The 18,675-nt window shown below is 43.8% G+C and overlaps 2 protein-coding genes across 7 annotated transcripts in view; one reads left to right on the top strand and one right to left on the bottom strand.

Annotated features, from left to right (window-relative positions):
- tprb (translocated promoter region b, nuclear basket protein) overlaps window positions 1-11,116 on the top strand; it is a 20,372-nt gene extending 9,256 nt beyond the window's left edge. The window contains exons 25-51 of one of the 2 annotated variants that reach the window (XM_086223627.1): window positions 330-533; window positions 960-1,147; window positions 1,311-1,458; window positions 1,716-1,853; window positions 2,066-2,197; window positions 2,413-2,543; window positions 2,664-2,874; window positions 2,960-3,106; window positions 3,313-3,511; window positions 3,921-4,114; window positions 4,313-4,386; window positions 4,470-4,666; window positions 4,858-5,148; window positions 5,414-5,565; window positions 5,651-5,728; window positions 6,324-6,512; window positions 6,604-6,762; window positions 8,078-8,171; window positions 8,561-8,703; window positions 8,886-8,954; window positions 9,051-9,142; window positions 9,238-9,347; window positions 9,432-9,530; window positions 9,666-9,816; window positions 10,051-10,172; window positions 10,302-10,391; window positions 10,856-11,116. In XM_086223627.1, coding sequence (XP_086079753.1) covers window positions 330-533; window positions 960-1,147; window positions 1,311-1,458; window positions 1,716-1,853; window positions 2,066-2,197; window positions 2,413-2,543; window positions 2,664-2,874; window positions 2,960-3,106; window positions 3,313-3,511; window positions 3,921-4,114; window positions 4,313-4,386; window positions 4,470-4,666; window positions 4,858-5,148; window positions 5,414-5,565; window positions 5,651-5,728; window positions 6,324-6,512; window positions 6,604-6,762; window positions 8,078-8,171; window positions 8,561-8,703; window positions 8,886-8,954; window positions 9,051-9,142; window positions 9,238-9,347; window positions 9,432-9,530; window positions 9,666-9,816; window positions 10,051-10,172; window positions 10,302-10,391; window positions 10,856-10,902 — 3,849 coding nt within the window. In that variant the 3' untranslated portion in view covers window positions 10,903-11,116. Of the gene's footprint in view, window positions 1-329; window positions 534-959; window positions 1,148-1,310; window positions 1,459-1,715; window positions 1,854-2,065; window positions 2,198-2,412; window positions 2,544-2,663; window positions 2,875-2,959; window positions 3,107-3,312; window positions 3,512-3,920; window positions 4,115-4,312; window positions 4,387-4,469; window positions 4,667-4,857; window positions 5,149-5,413; window positions 5,566-5,647; window positions 5,729-6,323; window positions 6,513-6,603; window positions 6,763-8,077; window positions 8,172-8,560; window positions 8,704-8,885; window positions 8,955-9,050; window positions 9,143-9,237; window positions 9,348-9,431; window positions 9,531-9,665; window positions 9,817-10,050; window positions 10,173-10,301; window positions 10,392-10,855 lie in introns of both variants that reach the window. The other variant, XM_086223626.1, reaches the window with a different exon arrangement.
- prg4b (proteoglycan 4b) lies at window positions 10,706-18,314 on the bottom strand. Of its 5 annotated transcripts, XM_086223630.1 has the most exons (17): window positions 18,222-18,314; window positions 18,057-18,135; window positions 17,687-17,803; window positions 17,309-17,431; window positions 16,944-17,024; window positions 16,783-16,842; window positions 16,202-16,252; window positions 15,837-16,106; window positions 15,510-15,629; window positions 14,476-15,183; window positions 14,149-14,394; window positions 13,679-13,765; window positions 12,931-13,067; window positions 12,651-12,807; window positions 12,458-12,565; window positions 11,789-11,917; window positions 10,706-11,251 (listed from the first exon to the last, which is right to left on the bottom strand). In XM_086223630.1, the coding sequence occupies exons 2-17, from the start codon at window positions 18,121-18,123 to the stop codon at window positions 11,142-11,144; spliced, it is 2,571 nt and encodes an 856-aa protein (XP_086079756.1). In that variant the 5' UTR covers window positions 18,124-18,135; window positions 18,222-18,314; the 3' UTR covers window positions 10,706-11,141. The 5 variants fall into 5 exon arrangements, with proteins under 5 accessions (XP_086079756.1, XP_086079754.1, XP_086079757.1 ...); XM_086223628.1 differs by having other exon boundaries at window positions 14,149-15,183; XM_086223631.1 differs by lacking the exon at window positions 16,944-17,024 and having other exon boundaries at window positions 14,149-15,183.
- Between the last annotated feature and the right edge of the window lie 361 nt (window positions 18,315-18,675).

The following is an 18,675-nucleotide window of genomic DNA, read 5'->3' on the forward strand; positions in this document are numbered from 1 at the left end:
CAATGGATTAGACAAGGAAATACATTAAGATATGTCTTAATTGCATTTTCTGATCAGCAAGATGCTGATTACATTTTCAAAAGATAGTTTAAAGCTACTGTGCAGCACTTTTACATATAAGTTATTGTCCCCAAATGTTATCTGACCAAATGAATCAAATTCTGATGGTGGAACAAGTCAGCCACCACATTAATGACTGACACGTATGTGATGGGTCCTGTGATGGCGGCATGTCAGTCAGGATGGTTACTAAAGTGCCCCACTATAGCTGTAAAATGAAATTAATATTCAATGGAAAGGTAATTATGTATTTTTTTCCTATTCCCAAGGCTAAGCTGGCAGCTGAAGCCCAAGATAAGTATGAGCGGGAAATGATACTGCATGCAGCTGATGTGGAGGCCTTGCAGACTGCTAAGGCTCAGGCATCTCAAGCACTTGAATTCAAACATCAGTTGGAGGAGCGAGCTCAGAGGACCAGCGCCGAGCTGCTGGAAGCCAGGGTGTCCTGGGCAGAGCAGGAGAAGATCTTGAAGGTAGGTTTTCCATCTGATTAGACAGACAGCTTGGTGGCATTTTTATTGAAATTGGCTAAACCATCTTTGCCATTAGGACACAATATGACATGGAACAAATAGACTACATCAACAGCCTGTGAAGGCAGCTAGTGTCCTCTGACAGGCATGAGCAATTGCCAAAGTGAGGAGGCATCATAAAGGAGATCAGATTTAATGGTGGACCATTTTTTTTTAATGTTTTGGCTCAATGAAAACTAGATGGAATTTGTCAGTTTGCCTAACAAATACGACCATATCTTGGAATTTAAGACTATGAATGCGATGAGCCAGAACACATGGTATAAAAGATTTCCATCTTGCACCTTTTTACACAAGAACAGCTGTCAAGCATGAAATAAAATCAAAATATGAACATTAAAGTTGATTTGTGTCTCTATCTCACAGGAGCAGATGTCTGAATTGGAGAGCCACCATGAAGAATTGCAGAAGCAGAATACCCTCCTGCATGAGCAGATCCAGACAATGAGTAGCAAGATGGCTGAGAACTTGCAACGCGTTGCAAGCGAAAGTCAGATGAATGTCTCTCTTTCTGAAGAGAGCAAATCCCAAGACCAGCTCCTTGAGATTCTCAGGTAAAGCATGTTTACATCTTTCAAATCACACATGAATGCAAATGGCTCCTTTACTCAAGAAGTGTTGTCTGTTACTACTGTTGTGTATCTCTGATCTGTTATACGCTTTCTGGTCTTGATCTCGGTCATTGTTTTTGACGTCTTTACTTGTTCTCTATCACAGATTTGTGCGCCGGGAAAAGGAGATCGCTGAGTCCCGTTTTGAAGTTGCGCAAGGGGAAACATTGCGTCACCGTCTGAGGGTGGAGCACCTGGAGAGAGAGCTGAAGGAGGTGCAGGACAGTTTGAGTGCTGCAAGGGAGAGGATGCAGGTGTGTTTTACTTTCTCTGGTTTCTTGATCACCATTAAAGCTGTTTATGTAAGATGCTGGTGTAGAGAACACACAAGCTGGCAAACCCCGAGTTGTGTGTTTTATCTATCCTCTGTCCTCTATTAAGCCCATTCTCCCATGAGTTAGTGGACGTTCAAGGACGGTGAAATCTACAAAGAAACTTAAATGCACAGACAAGTTTATCATGGCCATTTAAACCATTGAGAACACTAAACCCCAGTGTTCACCTGTCTCAGGTAACATCGAAGACCCTGGCTCAGCATGATGAGCTGATGAAGAAAACGGAAACTATGAGCATCCTAGTTGAGACAAACAAGATGCTGAGAGAGGAGAAGGATAAGATGGAGCAAGAACTGCAGCTAACCCAAGCTAAGGTAATGGCTTGTCAGGAATGTTGGTGATATTAATTTGCACTCTTGTAGTATGTTATGTTCCAATGTGATGTTTTTACTAAAATGACTTTTTTTTTTTTTTTTAACAACCTGAAGTCCAGTAGTCACTAATTTACTGCTATTGCATTGTTTTTTGGGCAGAACCTGCTGTCTCCAAGTCCACTTGGGTTCAGTTCATCTTATTTGTCTTTCAGGTGCAAAAGCTAGAGTCAGACCTCATGCCACTACAACAGGCTAACTCTGAGCTGAGGGAGAAGAGTGGCATGCTGCAGGCAGAGAAGAAAATACTGGAAGAGGAGATCAAGCGCTGGAAAGCCCGGACCCAGGTCAGAAAGGGCCCAAAATTCAACAAACAATATTGCTTATAGAAAAGCAAAACTGTATTTGTCACCAGTATTCTTATTAATCATGCTTATATTGATATGATGGCGCCATTTTTCTGATCATATTTGTTGGGACATTTGTTTTATATTTTTACACAACTGACTGCAACTGACTGTTTTGTTTTGGGATTTTTTTCTCATGTTTTTTTTTTTCCTAGCATTTGGTCAGCCAGCAGAAAGATGCCGACCCAGAGGAGTGCAAGCGACTGCATTCTGAAAAGGAGACACACCTTAAACGTATCCAGCAGCTCAATGAAGAAAGCAACAGACTTAGATTAGAGGTGTCCAGGTGAGGACTTTTGATGCACCTGATGAGTGTTCTGATAATCTTGAGGCCTTCCTCACTCAGTTCTGTTTAATCTTAATGGCCCCTTCATCATGAAATTTTGCTGATCTCTTCTATTTTTAGGACAAATAATCTCACAACATCCCTGCAAAGCCAGATACAGAACTTGCGTGACAGTATGAGTAAGATAACTGATGAGAGAAACTCGCTAAAGAAGGAAGTGGAGACAAAGAACCAAGAACTCACTGACAAAGTGCGGACTATCACCCAGGTGAAGAAGATTGGACGCCGCTACAAGACTCAGTATGATGAACTGAAGGTGGAACATGATAAGGTGAGGGCTCAGAAGACAGCTAAGTCACATAACCATTGTCCCAATGGTTTCAGCATAATTAGTCTTTCAATATTTTTTCCTCCAGTTGGTAGCTGAGGCTGCTGCAGCACCGTCCCAAGAAGAGGAGGCCCGTCAAGCCTCTGTTCAGGAACTGCAGAGTGTTAGAGATTCTCTGAACCAGGCTGACACTAGGACCAAAGAGTTGGAGGGACAGCTGGAGAACATAAACAAGGTTATAAATGTCATACATTTGAGCGAAAACTTTTTCTGTATAGTTTGGAGCCAAGCTACTCAAAACTCTTTGAGTATACATGTCTTGTGCTCTTGCCTGGTTGCCAGTTCATATATCTTATCCTTTGAATAGCTTAAGTCATTGCAAAAATGATTAATGTATGCACTTCTTAATAAGACACTTAAAACCCTTTCTTCCTGCTACAGGTGGTTGCTGAGCGCGACGCTGAAGTGCGTAATGCCCAAGAACAGTCATCCAGGCTGCAGACAGAGTTGAACAGGCTGAGGCAGGAGTTGCAGGATAAGGTTTCCCAAGAAGACACACTGAGGCAACAGATGTCAGAAAAGGAGGAGAAGACCAGGAAGGCCATTGTTTATGCCAAGCAGAGGATCAGCCATCTCACAGGTAAGAGGGGGTTCTCTTTTCAGCACTCACTTCAGTATCTCACTATGGGACACAGAAGCTCCTTTATTATACATCAGTCCTAACTGGCCAATAGATGTGAGGTTGGCTAACCAGAGGATGGACTTCCTCCTACAACACGTGCAGTGAGAAGCTATCTCTTCAGCTGCGGGTGTAGCAACTTGGCTGGCGTACAGTTTTCTGAGAGAACTAGCTGCTCTGTCACTAATGTTACTTTGTGCTAATTTCTGCATTCTCAGTTAAGAACTACTGTCTCCAAACAGTAGCCAGTGGAGTTGATGTTATTCTCTTATCTCCCCATCTGTCAGCAGCTGCCTCCCCATGGCTCACTATCAAGTTGTTACTTGTATGTATGTTATTTTAATGTCCAACCTGCATTGTCTATGTCCAGGAGCCAAAGATCAACTGCAGAAGGAAAACGAGGAGCTGAAGCAGCAGCGTGAGGAGTTGGAGGTGCGAGTGAGCGCTCTTAAGTCCCAATATGAAGGTCGCCTTAGTCGACAGGAGAGGGAACTGAGAGACCTGAGAGGTCAACAAGAGAGACAAGAGCAAAGAGATGAGCCAGCTGAGGCCGGGCCCAGCAAGGTGGGGTGTCTTCCACAATAAATAAATAGTAATAACATTTCTGTTGTCGTCTAAATACATAAAATATGTCAATGCATTGGTGACACCTGATCGATTTTCAAAAGAATGGTCAGTGGCATTGTTGTATATTTGAAGTCAAAGTCATTGGTTTTTTTCATCATCATCTTTGGTGACTTTGTCTCTCCGTCCTGGTTTCAGACCCAGGAGCAGCAGAGAAGCACAGAACAGAGACAGATCAGTCTGAAAACCACCCCAGCAGCAGACAGGGGCAGGTACGCAGCACAACTAGTGTCACAAATGGAAAATTTAGTTCTTGGAGTGTCTGTCTTCAAGACTCAATCTTTGCTTTTCTCAGTGCTAGCACTTCTGAACCTCCTACTGCCAACATAAAGCCAACACCTGTAGTGGCCACGGCCAGCAAGCAGCCTGTCAACCCTGGAAACAAACCCACTCCAAGGGCAAGCATCCGGCCCATGATCACCCCTGCTACTGTGCCCACCCCAACACCCACCGCCACTGTCATGCCCACCACGCAAGTGGAGACCCAGGAAGGTAAGCCCTGGAAAAAAGCTTCAGATGAATGACAAAAGTCATCTCGTCATGAATCCCTAAAACATTCACAAAAGACTGTGAAATATTTAAATGCTATATAATTTTATTCAATGCTCAGTGGACGTTTGCTACAGTTAACAGTGTGTTGGACTTTGCATCTTCGCTAGCTGAAGCTCTTTCCCAATCTGCAGCCATGCAATCTACCGAAGGCCCACCAGTGGAGCATGTGACCGTGTACGGTAGTGCCAGTGGCTCTGTGCGTTCTGCTAGCCCCAACATCCAGACCACTTTAGCGAGCCCCATGCTGGCTGTGCAGCAAACCCAGACACAGGCCACGGCCTTTGTCCAGCCAACGCAACAACAGAGCATGACCCATGCAGAGCCAACCAGTCAGGAGCCGCCACCAGTAGTAATTGAGGCCACACCCAGCACGCAGGTGGAATGGCCTTCAACGTCCTCCACCTCTTCTGTGTTTGGGACAGGTGAGAGACATCTTCAAAGGCTGAAGTCATAAGTATTGGTAGAAATGCAATACAGCTTTATGGACATAACTGTGTGGCCAAAGTACAATTTTGTCCTGACAATCAAACACAGTGCTTTTGCTCAGCATCAAAATTTATTTTGATTGTATCATTATGATTTTCTTTTTCAATATTAGTATGATATTTATCAGAGCAGATGCAGCAAGTTTATTTGATGTGGGAATATTAAGAGAAACTGAGAGCAGTATCCTTGTCTGGTCTCCAGTTTCAGCTACACCAGGAACCTCAATGTCCAAAAGGCCTCGTGAAGAGGAGGAAAGCACCACCATGGTCACAGACACAGAGGCCTCCCAGGAGGATCCCTCCAGGGCTCCCATATCTAAGAAGCTGCGCATCATCCAGAGAGTGGGACCAGAGGTGAAGAGGCTAAACATGAACAACTTCATCTGTGTTTATCTTGGTTTGGCACCATTCATTTAGTTACGTGTGTTCTCCTCAGGAGGAAGTCCTGGCTGAGGACAGTGCTGAGGCTGAGGGAGTGATGCTAACAGACAGTCAAGATGGTGCAGAAACCAGCCAGGTTGGTCATCACGTAATTCAGGTTTAAATAAAGGTGTCTTTTCAGCATTCATATTACTTACTGCTACTTCTTCAGCACTACTACCTCTTCTGCACTACTACTTCCATCATGCACTTTACAAGGCAACTGCTGCTAAGCCTGGGGGTTGTAGACTTCCTTGCACTTCCTTTACCTAATGTATGTTGTTGTGTAACCAACTGTCCCGCTCGCTGCTCGTTTAATTGCCTTCCACAGGGATAAATAAAGTTTTCTGAATATCTTAATATCTAATTAAGGTACTTTGTGAAGATAAAAGGGAACAAGTACTGCCAGCATTGTTGTTGTGGGACATTTTCACGGGTGTTGATGCTGTTAGTTAGTCAATAATGAATTGATTCGTTGTTTTCAGATGCAAAGTAGACACATAGTTGTTTTCTTTCCCTTCTTGCTTTATCGAAAGGATGAATGCTCTTTGAGTATGTGGGACACAGGGGAAAAGATATTGTTGTAGCTTCATCTTGATAGTTTGTCTTGTACTTATCTCCGTAAAGACATAAGTTACTGACAGGATTCTCATCAGTAGATCATACAAGGCTGTCATTCTTTCACTCTGTAGACTGAGGAGTTTGCAGCGTTGGAAGAAGAGGGCGAGGCCACAGCCTCTCAGTCGGTATCTGTGAACCAAGAGGTTACTCTGACACAAAGTGAAACCCCTGAGCAGCAGCAGATGGAAGTCATCGTCATAGTAACCGACACAGAGAGTGAGGAAGACCAGGAAGAGGAGGATGAAGAGGAAGATGAGCAGGTATACAGTAGTTTAATTAGTCCATAGTTATCTGTGTAAGAAACATGTCAAAGCTTCCACCCGTTAAACTTTGTACCTGTGCACAATGTAGGACTATGATGAGGAGGACGAGGAGGAGGAAGACGAAGAGGAGGAGGAGGAGGATGAAGAGGAGGACGAAGAAGACGATGGAGGGATGGGGGAAGAAGGGGAAGACAGTAATGAGGGCAGTGGAGATGGTAACGAGGCCTATGGAGGAGATGACACAGAGGTTCGATACCCATGACACTTTATTTCATCCAATACAACATGTTAACCCTTTCCGCACTTTCAGTCTGAGCGCGTGTTGAGTTTTTTTTGTTTAACTTTTCGGCCGGGTCTTGGTTGCACATGCTCAGTGGATGAGTCAGTGTCTGCACAGGGACTTGGTGTGGTGTGTCACTTGAGTTCTGCATGTGTGAAAGTTGTTTTTCATGTGTAATTTGCAAAACTCCACCCAGGGGTGTGTGAGTGTGACTTTAAAAGAAGAATGTGTCGAGCCTTTTGTTTGAAGAAAAGGGCGCACACCAGCTGGAACAATTAGTTAAGTTTAATACCGAGTCATAAAAAGTGAGTTCTCTAAATAGCTCAATATGACAAATTGATTTTAAGGGGTTTTACAACCTCCCATCCTCTGTATCATTAGGCCTTGAATTAAGGAAAAGAAAAATTCTTCCAAACACTTGAATGACAGCGCTGGGCCACCTTAAAGCAACATTCTCATGATTTAACCAGAGGAGCTTGGCTTGGGTTTGTTGTATTTTTCTTTCTCACCACCTAAACCATCCACATGCTGTACAGCTTCATTAACACTGACTTCTTAGTCTTAACACACACACTTGTCATTGTTATGTACACAACATTTGCACATTGGTTATTCCTTAAAAGCTTCCAGCTGACAAGTTTTTGTTCCAAAAAAAAAAAAAAAAAACATCTTGAAAATATACATTTAAGACAAGTTCCCAGATGCCTCGACCTGGCCGAGAGTCAACTCGCCAGCCTTGAAATGAACGGGTAGAAACCTTGTCTTTGACTAAAACCTTGAAATTGAATAAATGTGTGGTGTTTCCCCTTATTTTTATTTTATTCACTTCATTATATAGTGGTTTTCTGTCAGGCTTGAAATTATATCTGTTGTGAATAAAACTAAGATTCTGTTGGCATAACCTGGAATTTCTTTGTGGGTTCCTGTTAAAGTGTTTTTTTATGCCTGTAAAGGTTAAATGTTTAAAAGGGTATTTGCCTTTTAAAACTGATACATATGGAATTTTTTTTACTGGAAGTTTTGGCCTTTTTAATAAAGGGCGTCTTTGTTCCATCAAGGGGGAAAATGAGTCATAACGTGAAAGTGGTCCTCTGTTGGAAACATCCCACCACTTGTTTGTTCTTAAAATATCCCACCGTTTGCAGCTACTGCTCATCTTCACGTTCCACTTATATCCAATATTCTTTTTAAACTTGTCTCAGTTTAATTTTTTTTCCTACTCTTTTTTTTCTCTCCTTTCCACTCATTTTGTATCATTTTCTTTTGTTCTTTCCTCTCTCAGGGAGCTGATGTAACCGACCCAGGCACTGAGACAGAGGAGAGTTTGGGGGCGTCTGACTCCACCCAGAGACCAGCAGATTCCCAGACACCCAGCTGTAAGATCCAGGAAAGCCTCTTAATTAATGCACATACGTAGCCCCACCTCAAACTCTCCGCATGTGCTCACACACTGTCCCGCCGTCTAATTAGTTATCTGACATTTCATGATGACTCTGGGAGGTGTAATATGTTGTCGTCTGTCTGAAAGGAAAAGTTGCTCAACAGCAGCTTCATGCCAAAATAATGCTCATTTCCAACAAGGGCATGTAAAGATGGCTTCTGTTTGAAAAGGGAAGTTCTTCTTCTCTTGTTGTGTCCCCTCATGGCAGTTGGTCCAAATTATAACTTATTTGAGACCCAGAGAATTCCCTAGGATATAATTTATTTATTTCTCCATACATTAAATTAGTATCTGTTAACCGGATCGTGTTTACTCCTGTTTTAGTCGAGGCCAGTGCGATGGAGGCGTTCTCTACAGAGCAGCCAATCACAAGCTCAGGTACACGCATGCCTCAGTCACCCCGGAGACCAACACAGCCGCTGCTTCCTCGCCCGACATCAGAAGTTGGACCACCCACTCAAGCTCAGGTATCAGAGAATAGAAAGACCGTTTTCACCCATGACTGATTTCACAAGTAAAATTACCACAGAGACCATAATTGGTTTTTTTTGTTTTTTTTATGGTACGTCGCACCCAATCATGTTTGTTATAATTGTTCCTCTAATGAGTTTCACCGGTACTTCATATTTAATTATGTCAAATGTCACAGCGTATCCCTGTCCGTCGCCAGTCAGTAGGCCGAGTCCCTCAGCTTGCGTCTGGGATGCCCAGCAGTGCTGTAAGTTATTACCTGCATTATGCAAACATCAGTGTTCAACATGCACTCCTGCAATTAACCCTGTGATTGTTTACTCTGACGTCCCTCCCTCTGCAGCAGCACTTTTTTGACGATGACGACAGGATGGTTCCCAGTGCTCCCACTTTGGTGGTGCCACACCGCCCAGATGGCTTTGACCAGGCCATTCAGTAAGTCGGACACACAGACAACAAAAAGGTTTTGAAGCACTTCAATAACTTTGAGTGTCTTATGGCCTCACGTGACTCATGCTATTTGTTTTTAGCTCTTCCCAAGTGGCCGGAGTCTCTCGCTTCCGGTTTGGACCATTAGAGGACACTCCACAAACCAGCTCCTCCTCCCACTCAGACCTCGGACAGCTCGCATCACAAGGAGGTACATCAGCATGGCAGGCTATGCTGTCTCACCAGAGCAGTTTTAAACACTCCACCAGTCACCAATTATTTGGATTTTCTTCAGGTCTTGGCATGTTTGAAAGCCCCCTGTTCCTAGCAACTCACGATGACGAGTCCGGTGGACGCAGCGTTCCCACCACACCACTACAAGTATCAGCGCCAGGTACCTGTCAAACTGAAACGAGGAGATTAGTTCAGCCTTGTCACTCAGCACGCGCCCTCCATGAGCTGGATTTACACAACTGTCAGGTTTTGCCACAAAATCAGAGTTTAAATTGTTATTTTCCTCCCCTAACAGCCTTCTCAGAGGTTGCTCAGTCAGACACCACCGAGCAAGCCTCCCAGTCGGTTCCCATGGTGAGCACGTCCACGCCTGGCTTGGTTGTGTCAGGAGCAGCCGGTACCACGGAGGAGAGAGACGACGTCTTTCTGGAGCCAGATACTGATAAGTAAGACACACTTCCTTCTCCAGTTTGTTTGACTGTTTGCTTGTTTCCCTACCTTTCAAAGTTGTTGTAGTCCTTCTTTTATTGTTAATAATAAGTATTTCTTATTTTGGGCCCTCCAGTTAAAATAGCTGGCTGAAACAAACGAGAAAGCTCAGTTATTGTAATTGTTTTTACAAATGTTGCTCAGAGACCGTGTGTCTTATGTGTTATGGATGTTTTGTATGTTTGTTCAAGACCCAGTGCTGAAGCCTCAGTGGACTCGGTGGTGTCTCAGGAAGATTTGGAGGATCCGGGCCAGCCGTCTGACAAGGCCAGCCTGCCGTCCACCAGCCAGGAGCCCTCCTCCAGCTCTGCAGGTATACGGCTACGCAGCTTCCTCCTCTGAATGTCTCTTTTTCCACATCTTGTCTTTTCTATGCCCCTCAACTTAATTACTGTGCTTTTTGGGTTTTTTTGGGGGGGTTTTGTTTTGTTTTGCCCCCCAGATACCAGCACTGCTCCACCTAAGCCCTCCAGACCCGGACCCAGCAGACAGCTGCAGCGCTGGCCAGAGAGCGGCCGTGGAAAGAGAGGAGGTAACGTCATGTGTCTTCAAACCAAAATTAGTACCTCATAAATCTGGAAGCGTCAGTTGGATTGATCAGTTTTGTCAAGTCTGACAACAAAACTGCCAACGTCATTGTAGATACCAACTTTAAGGATTCAAATTGAATACAATCATTGATATATCGGAATATATTTTCCTTGAAAGTGGAACACTGAGTCTAAAGATTTGTCCTCAGCCGTGTGTCCTCGTAGCTTCCTTTTCTGTTTTTCAGATATTCAGTGCTGGCAAATCTCTTCACTGTTTTATTTTCTAAATCACAACCCTTCAAACTTGTAGGTCGATTATGGTACAGTTTTAATTTTATGAAAAAAACAACAAAAATAGAAAAGGCTTACATTCTTTCAGCATCTCATTCTATTGCACATTTTATACTGCAAGTGTGTATCAGGCTGTACCTCTAAAAATAAAGTCTTTCCTCATGTATTCCAACAGGTCAAGCGTTTTCCCGAGGTTTTCATGGGAGACGAATTGCCAGATGAACAGGAGAACCTGTATCGTTGCTCACAGAAACACATTTTCTAATTCCGAGATTCCAGCTTCTGTTTTCAGTCCTGATCATAGACCCTCGTTCTGAAGCCGCTGTTCTTTATTTTACATTTGCTTTTGTAATGTCGGTAAAGTACCATTTGTGATCACAGTTCATGCAGAAGTGATGTTTTATTAAGAATGTATTAAACTTTAAAAACATAAGAACACGAAGGAGTCGTTCTTTTAGTATTTAGACTTTTCGGGGGCATTTGAAGACGTCGTTGCTCTGAGGTGATGCGTTGACTTTCGGTGCGGCAACTGCAGGACGCTCTCCATCCACCCTGATGTGGTAGGATTTGGCTACAAAAGAAAGAGAGAGGTTAACTGCAGAGGCTTTTGAACTTGATGCTGAGGATGTAGTTCGTCGCCAAACACTGAAACGATTTGAGTTCGGACCGTGACAGGACCTGAACTTTAAAAGCTGTGCCTTGAATGACGTACATGAGCGTTCGCTCCTCCTTACATGACACAGTCAGATGGGCCACAGCTCATCATGTCCTGATGGCTGTAAGCTTAAGGTATCGTTATTGAAATGGAAACTATGCCGTGGTCGGGGCTCAATAAACTCCGGAGCTCAAGGTGAATGGACGACACCCTCAACTATCTTTTTACATCTGCCAACCTCATCCCACACAGACACACACCCAAACACACATGGTCCTTGTTAGACTACGCATGAATGAGGTTAACAAATGTCCTCTACTGCAGGCAAATAAGTCACGTATGATGGAAAAGAACCAAAGAAAACACCTCCCACAATTCCAGATGTCATAGAGCGCACCGCCCCCCTGTAATGTGATCAGAGGAATAGCTTCAGACCTAGTAAACATTTCTTACATCGGGAGAAGACGTAATATTTGTATCCCTCTGGTTCTCTGGTGTTGGGGACAGACACAGCAGCGGTGACGGTGGAGGGGAAACCTCGCCAGGCTGTTCGGATGTTGATGCTGGGCCCCAAAAGAGACACTGAACACAAAACAAGAAAGAAACGACAACTGGGATGAAGTCAAACCTGAAGTGAAGTTTTTCTTCTTGAACATTATAACAACTAAGTGTTTTTGAAATATCTGCTAACTCTCAACATTGTAATCTCATGATCAGGCGAATTACTTACACTTGCAATTAATCTATAATTACCGTCACAAGGGTGAGAGAAATATTCTTAACCACATAAAAGTACCAATACAGTAATATTGTTCTACAGTAAATAGAATGAACTCAATAAAAGTATATGGAAATACTGAGGTAATCTACTCGAGTAGGATTAAGTGTACTTGGCTACTTTCCTCCGTGTTGACAGGATGTTGTCCCTCAGCAAAGTGAGACTCAGTTTTTCAGAGAACTAAATGTGTTGTAGCTGGAAGTTCAGGCTTCCCAGTCATAATTAATCCCCATCGATTTCTACCCCCATCCCAGTTGGGAAAGATAAGCTGGCCTGAAGGCAAAAGTATATATGTTTAGCTGACAATTCGATTTTTTAATTTTTGTCGAGCATTCTTATCGTACCTGCTTGTCGAGCCAGGCGGTTACGGACTGTGTAAACGGCGTACTGCTTTTTCCTGCCACATGTAGGACTGGTGCCAAACTGGTAAGAGTATTTCTGTACCAGTCCACCTGGGAGAATTAAATCAACAGGGTTATTCTGGTGTGACACACCTCATTCCCTCAAACGTTTGTCATTTTAACAGCAGCTCATCACCTCTCTTGAAGAAGTAGACGGACTCTCTCCTCCTGTGGTACTGAGGTACAGACAGAGCAGCCGTGATGTGACCCCGAAGACCATCGAAGCCTGTCGAGACCAATTTTGGGTAGCCTGGGTCCAGAACATCATTTTCAAATCTCCAGTAGCGGCCCCCCTGCAACGCGTTTAAACATTCCGCTTCTGGTTAATGAGATAAACGGTCACAGTGGTCCAAGAGGAATCCACCTCGAATTCAGATCTTTCCGATGCAGAGATGCTGGGATGAGTGAGTTTTTACCCTGAAAATGTAGGTTTTGCCCTGGCAGTTGCAGCGGGTGAAGACGGTGTCTATGGGCGATGGGACGCCCCACACTTGTGTGATACCGCGGGCTGGACCTGACATCCGGTTCCTATCCAGCACCCAGAAGTAGTGACCTGTGAAACATGATCGTACATAAAACTGATCCAGCTGCACTCAGGAGACCCTCGAAATGTTTAAATCGATGCTTTGACTAAATATTGCGGTCTTACATGGTTTTCGATAAATTTTTTTTTTTTTTAAATGAACAAGTAAAAATGTATCCACTCTGCTCAGGAAGTTAGAAGCCAAATTTTGTTGAGGTTTGTTGTAATATAATCTATTCATTAATAATCTATTCTTTCTGTCATTGGAAAAGAAATACACAGTGAACATTATTTATTACAAAACTTCAAATTGCTTGAAACACGCCTCCAGTTGCACTTCAAAAATCTCAAGAGTTTGATGGTACAATTGCATTCAGCACAATAACAGGCTCTGAACTGAAGATGACATCACAAATAATGCCTGAAAACTGAGATTCACCAATGAGTAAAACACATTTTTGAGAAGAGGAAATCGCAAAATTCTCTAAACTGGTGTGACCTGTTTGATTAAGTCATTTCCTTTTCTGTAGTGACTTCACTTCTCTGTATTTTTTTCTGTTTGTTGTTGTTTATTTTGTGAATGGAGTCATTTGTATTTGTTAGGTCTAAACGCACCCAACATTAAGTCTCACAGCACCAACCTCTGAAGACCACGATTGTGCCGTTCCTCAGTGTGGTGACTCCACCGACTGGCCGCCCGCTACACAGGTTGGTATCATTGCTGTCATCTGGGAAACAAAAGAAAATAATTTAGAAAAATCTGTAATAACAGACTGAATGACTGGGAGCTAAACATTATTTCTGGACTCCAGGGCCTGCAGGAAAGCACTGTTTCCATCATAAAATCCCTGCTTGATTCATTTACAGTGTGAGAAAACAGACATCTGTGTGACTTAATAGGAGGCTGCACTCACCACAGAGAAATTCAAATAAATGACGCTCATAAACAGTAATTAATATGCACCAGAAACTGGAAGCCTTCAGCTTTGCAATATTGTCACATGGATCTCTGCAGAGCCTAGAGGAAATAATTACAACCCCTCAAACTGAAGTTTTACATCTGTTTAGTCAGAGATATTTTTTTTCTTTAGAGGCAAACAGCATATATCACCTCCTTGGAAGTCTCTGGTGTCATCCAGAGTTTGTGCAGCATCCAAAGGCTTAGTCTCTGGTTTAGAGGTAGGTTTATCCAGCACTGGTTTTGTTGGCCATGGCTTTGGTGGGGCTGGTTTCTGCTGAGGTTTTGTGGTGTGTGCTGGTGTTTGTGGTTTGTTCGGGTCTGGGTTGGCTTTTAGTGGATCAGCAGTGGTTTCTGTTGCTGTGACATCATCTGCCGTGGTCGCTTTGGGCTCTGACTCTGGGGGAGAAACACTCATGAGCGGAGTTTGGAGGTCTGGCAAAGATGAGGAGGAGGGAGGGGCTGTTGTGGCGTCCTCACCATTGTTTTCAGTGGCATCTGGTTTTGGATTGGTGGTGGTTACCTCTGTGACGGATGGTGGGACTACTGTGGTCGAGGAGGGGACTGGGGGTTGTGGAGAGTTCTCTGGGGCTGTGGAGGAGTCCTGCACGACATCAGTGTCCTCACCGTTGTTTTCAGTGGCATCTGGTTTTGGATTGGTGGTGGTTGCCTCCGTGACGGATGGTGGGACTACTGTGGTCGAGGAGGGGACAGGGGGTTGTGGAGAGTTCTCTGGGGCTGTGGAGGAGTCCTGCACGACTTCATTATCCTCACCGTTGTTTTCAGTGGCATCTGGTTTTGTTTTGGTGGTGGTTGCCTCCGTGACGGATGGTGGGACTACTGTGGTCGAGGAGGGGACTGGGGGCTGTGGAGAGTTCTCTGGGGCTGTGGAGGAGTCCTGTACGACATCGGTGGATACTGAAGTTGCAGAGAAGGCCGTGGTGGTCGGGGATGAGGAGGAGGAGGTTGTGACCTCTGGCTCGTTAGAGGAAACTTCCTCTAAGGTCTGCGCTGTGGTCTCCTGCTCTGCAGTATCAGCTACAGTCGTGGGTAGAGTACCGACTCTGGTGGCAGGTTCTGTTTGGGGTGCTGATGTTGAAGCAGACTGGGTGGAGCCTTGTAGGACGGTTGTGGTGGATTGAGGCAAAGTTGTTCCTGAGTCAGACAAGCCTGTTGCATCACTGGTGTCTGGAAGGGGACAGACATGACTATTACCTGTTTGAAAAAACAGGAAAAAGACTACAAACACATCTTTAGAAAAAGGGTAAAATGCCTTTAAACACAGTGGTAAGTTCAGGGTCAGGTTCATGGCTCTGAAAATTATTGCTTTCCTACATTTCAGCCTCCAATTTAAAGAATTTTTAAAAAATTTTGTTACTTTTTTTCATTCTTACATTAACTTTTTAAAATCAACTCTGGTGAACACACCCGCAGAAGTGAAGTAGATGTACTTTAATACCGTCACCCCTGTTCATCTCTATGTAGCTGACAGGTCGTCCCTGAATACCACATACCTGAACCCTCCGCGGGGGGGTCTCCACTGGTCGTGTTGAGGGAGGAGGAGCTGACACCCGCCTGTGTTTGTTCATTATCTGAGGGAGTCACTGGCGTTGTGGACAAGACTGTAGCAGCCTCTGCAATGATATACTTGGTCCATTTACTCAAGTTCAATTTGAGAATACTCAGATACAACTTTTATAGCTTCAACTCAACATCTCAACACACTTAAGGACATTTTTAAGATCCTACTTTTCAGCAGTGTTCAGTGTTTCAGCTTTGTGTTTCTTTTTCTGCTGGAATTGCTGTTCTAGTTGTACAGGTCCTCCCTGAGAATCACTTACCTGCACTCTCTGTGGGGGTTTCTCCGCTGGCATCAGCCTGAGGTGGTTCATTATATGAGGGAGTCACTGGTATCTGGGACAAGTCTGTAACAGCCTCGGTGCTTAATTCCACAGTGTCTGTACTCAGTGTGGGTTCAGCAGTAACATGGTCCAGCAGGCTGGCTGGAGAGGATCCATAGTTGTCAGTGCTCTCTGGGATTTGACTTGCCTTTGGATCCTCTGGGCCAATGTTGGAAGAGTCATCGTTGGGGAAGATCTGACCGTACACATCTAGAATGAGAAGTGAGAGCAAGTGTGCACTTGGATGTGATGAAACTTTGCTTTGGAAAGATTTTACTGTTTTATCCATTCACATCATTGCTCACCATCATCCTGTGGATATGATATTGGATTGACCAGAGGAATTAATTGGTCATCTGTGGGCAAAAGGGTATTTTAACCATTACTACTCCTCCAAAACATCATATTTTTCCACATTAGTTTGCTTTCACTCAGTGACATTCCAGACGGAAATGTCACCGCATGTCTTCCTCCTCAGAGAGCGAGCACACGTATCACCACCCACAATATTGGTCCAAGCCAATCCCTGAATTCAACCTCCAAAAATTTACTCTCTGGCTGCATCTTGTGGTTTCCTCTCTTGTGACTGAGGTTGTGCCCATTACTTTCCCATTCCCACACATGACAACACTGCTCCCCTGTGTTTCTGTTGGACGCTGAGGCTTGTTCTCTTGGCTTGTTCTGGTGAGAACGAGCCCCAAAGCAAACCACAGTGACAGAGTCACAGCATGACAATAATTCACAAACACTGTCGAGACATTCATCCTAATCAACAGGTCATACTAACAAGTGAGCTTATTTTGAAACGTGCATTTGAGCTCACAGAGCATTGGAACCGCGTTACACATTCTCCAAATATTAGAATTATATTTTTTGTTTGAAGTACCTGCATTGTTTCCTTCACTGGATGTAAAAGGCAGCTCTGTTGTTTCATCCAGACTTGGCTCTGCAGGAATATTCATGAATAAATGTTAGAAGGCTAACCACGTGAAGCATAACTACACTTTACATCCTTAATTACTGAAAATTCAGCAGAGATAAATATACCTTTGGGAACGTTAGCGTTTACATTATTGCATGAATTAGTCGTCCCTGGTGCTGTTACACCGGATGCTCCACTGATTTCTTCTGTGGTAATTTTTAAGACACAAAATATCAGCAAAAGTAGTTCAATGCATCAGTGCAGATTACTGCATGCGCTGCATGCTCCTCCACATGCTGGTGGACATGCAAAAGGATGATCTCCAGCATATCTTCCTATCACAGTACTTTAGGAATCTTGGTTGTCCATGCAAGTGCACTCCTCTCAAGTGCACCAGACTTATATTTGACAACCTGGTATCCTCAAACGGCATAAATCAAGCACACAACAATCACAACAATCATGCTGAGTGAGTTGAATAAAAACCTGCCTTCTGCATCACAGTGGATTGTGTAATCTGGACAACACTGATTGTACTTGAAGCAGTCAGGGTCGCAGGTACACAGCCGGCCTCTCTTGAAACCTTCTCCACATCGACCTTTACAGGAATTTTCTGTGACACATAAATGCAGCACAACAAGGCCTACAGTGAGCTCACAAGATTCAGTTTTACATAGAATTCATTTTATATTCATGAAGAACACTTAGGCAGCAAAGTGGTTGTTTTTATGTATGATTAAAAATAAATTGAGCTTCAAAATGAAACCAATTAATTTAACATCTGAGATTTCAGATCAACAAAGCAAACAATTTGGACCTTGCTACTGTAGCAGCTCTTACAGAGTAATTAAGAAAATAAAAGCCTCACTCGTTGTGCACTGAGATTCAAAGTCCTTGCAGCATTCCCCGTAGCCCAGGCAGCTGTAGTCACACTGGCACAGGAAGCCTCTGTAGTACTCAACACCACACCGTCCTTTGCAGCTTGCTGTTCATCACAAAGTTCATGGAAACCCAGAAAAAGTTTGTCAGTGGGGGACATTTACTGAGGAACAGCAGATAGCATCAGTGCTGTGGATATTAGCAGAGATGTTTTTCTCCAAGCACACATTTATTTATTACTTTGTGGCAAACAGAGCAGTTTTCTTGCCTGGCAAATAACTGTTAACACAGTAAACATAAGTGACCAAGGCAGAAAACCTCAAACAATATTTCAGTGATGTGTTAGAAATTATACTCACCCTGAGCAACACTTGGGGACAAAGCACAAGCCAGAAAAATAAGAGAGCATAATAAAGCGGGAGACATCCTCTTGAAAACCTGAAACCAAACACAGCAAATGTTTTTCATCAGATCTGAGCTTTCAAAGCTAAATAAGTACGAGACAGACAAGAGACGGTACGCACCTTGGTGAAGCCTCGGTGTGAATTCTACTGCAGGTTTGACTCTGGCCTCTTTTAAAAGGCTGAGAGAGGCCAGCTAACTTCCAGATAATTGCCACATCCGGCTGAAATAAAAGTGTGATGATCTCACAGGCTGAAGGGAGGATCTTCCAGTCCAGACCACAGGTCCAGACAGCATGATTCCCAACAAACAGCTGGAAGCACACCAACACACATCAGTGCCAGACAGACAGTTGACATCACACCCGTCATAGAACGAAATAAAGTGTTTGTGACCGGATATTCAGTCTCAAGTGGATGGGTGAGCCTCACACCTTCACAATGACTTTGGAAGATTTCACAACCAGCAGGATCTTTCTTTCACTTCAGATGAGGATTCTGCTTCTTATAATATATAATTTTTTTTTCTATATCAAGCAAGTGTCAGCCTCCACATAGGCCAGATGCCAGGCTGAAA

The sequence above is a fragment of the Aulostomus chinensis genome, chromosome 14, assembly GCF_037954235.1.
Source record: "Aulostomus chinensis isolate RoL2024-O1b breed Wild chromosome 14, RoL_Achi_v1.0, whole genome shotgun sequence".
NCBI classification, from domain to species: Eukaryota; Metazoa; Chordata; class Actinopteri; order Syngnathiformes; family Aulostomidae; genus Aulostomus; species Aulostomus chinensis.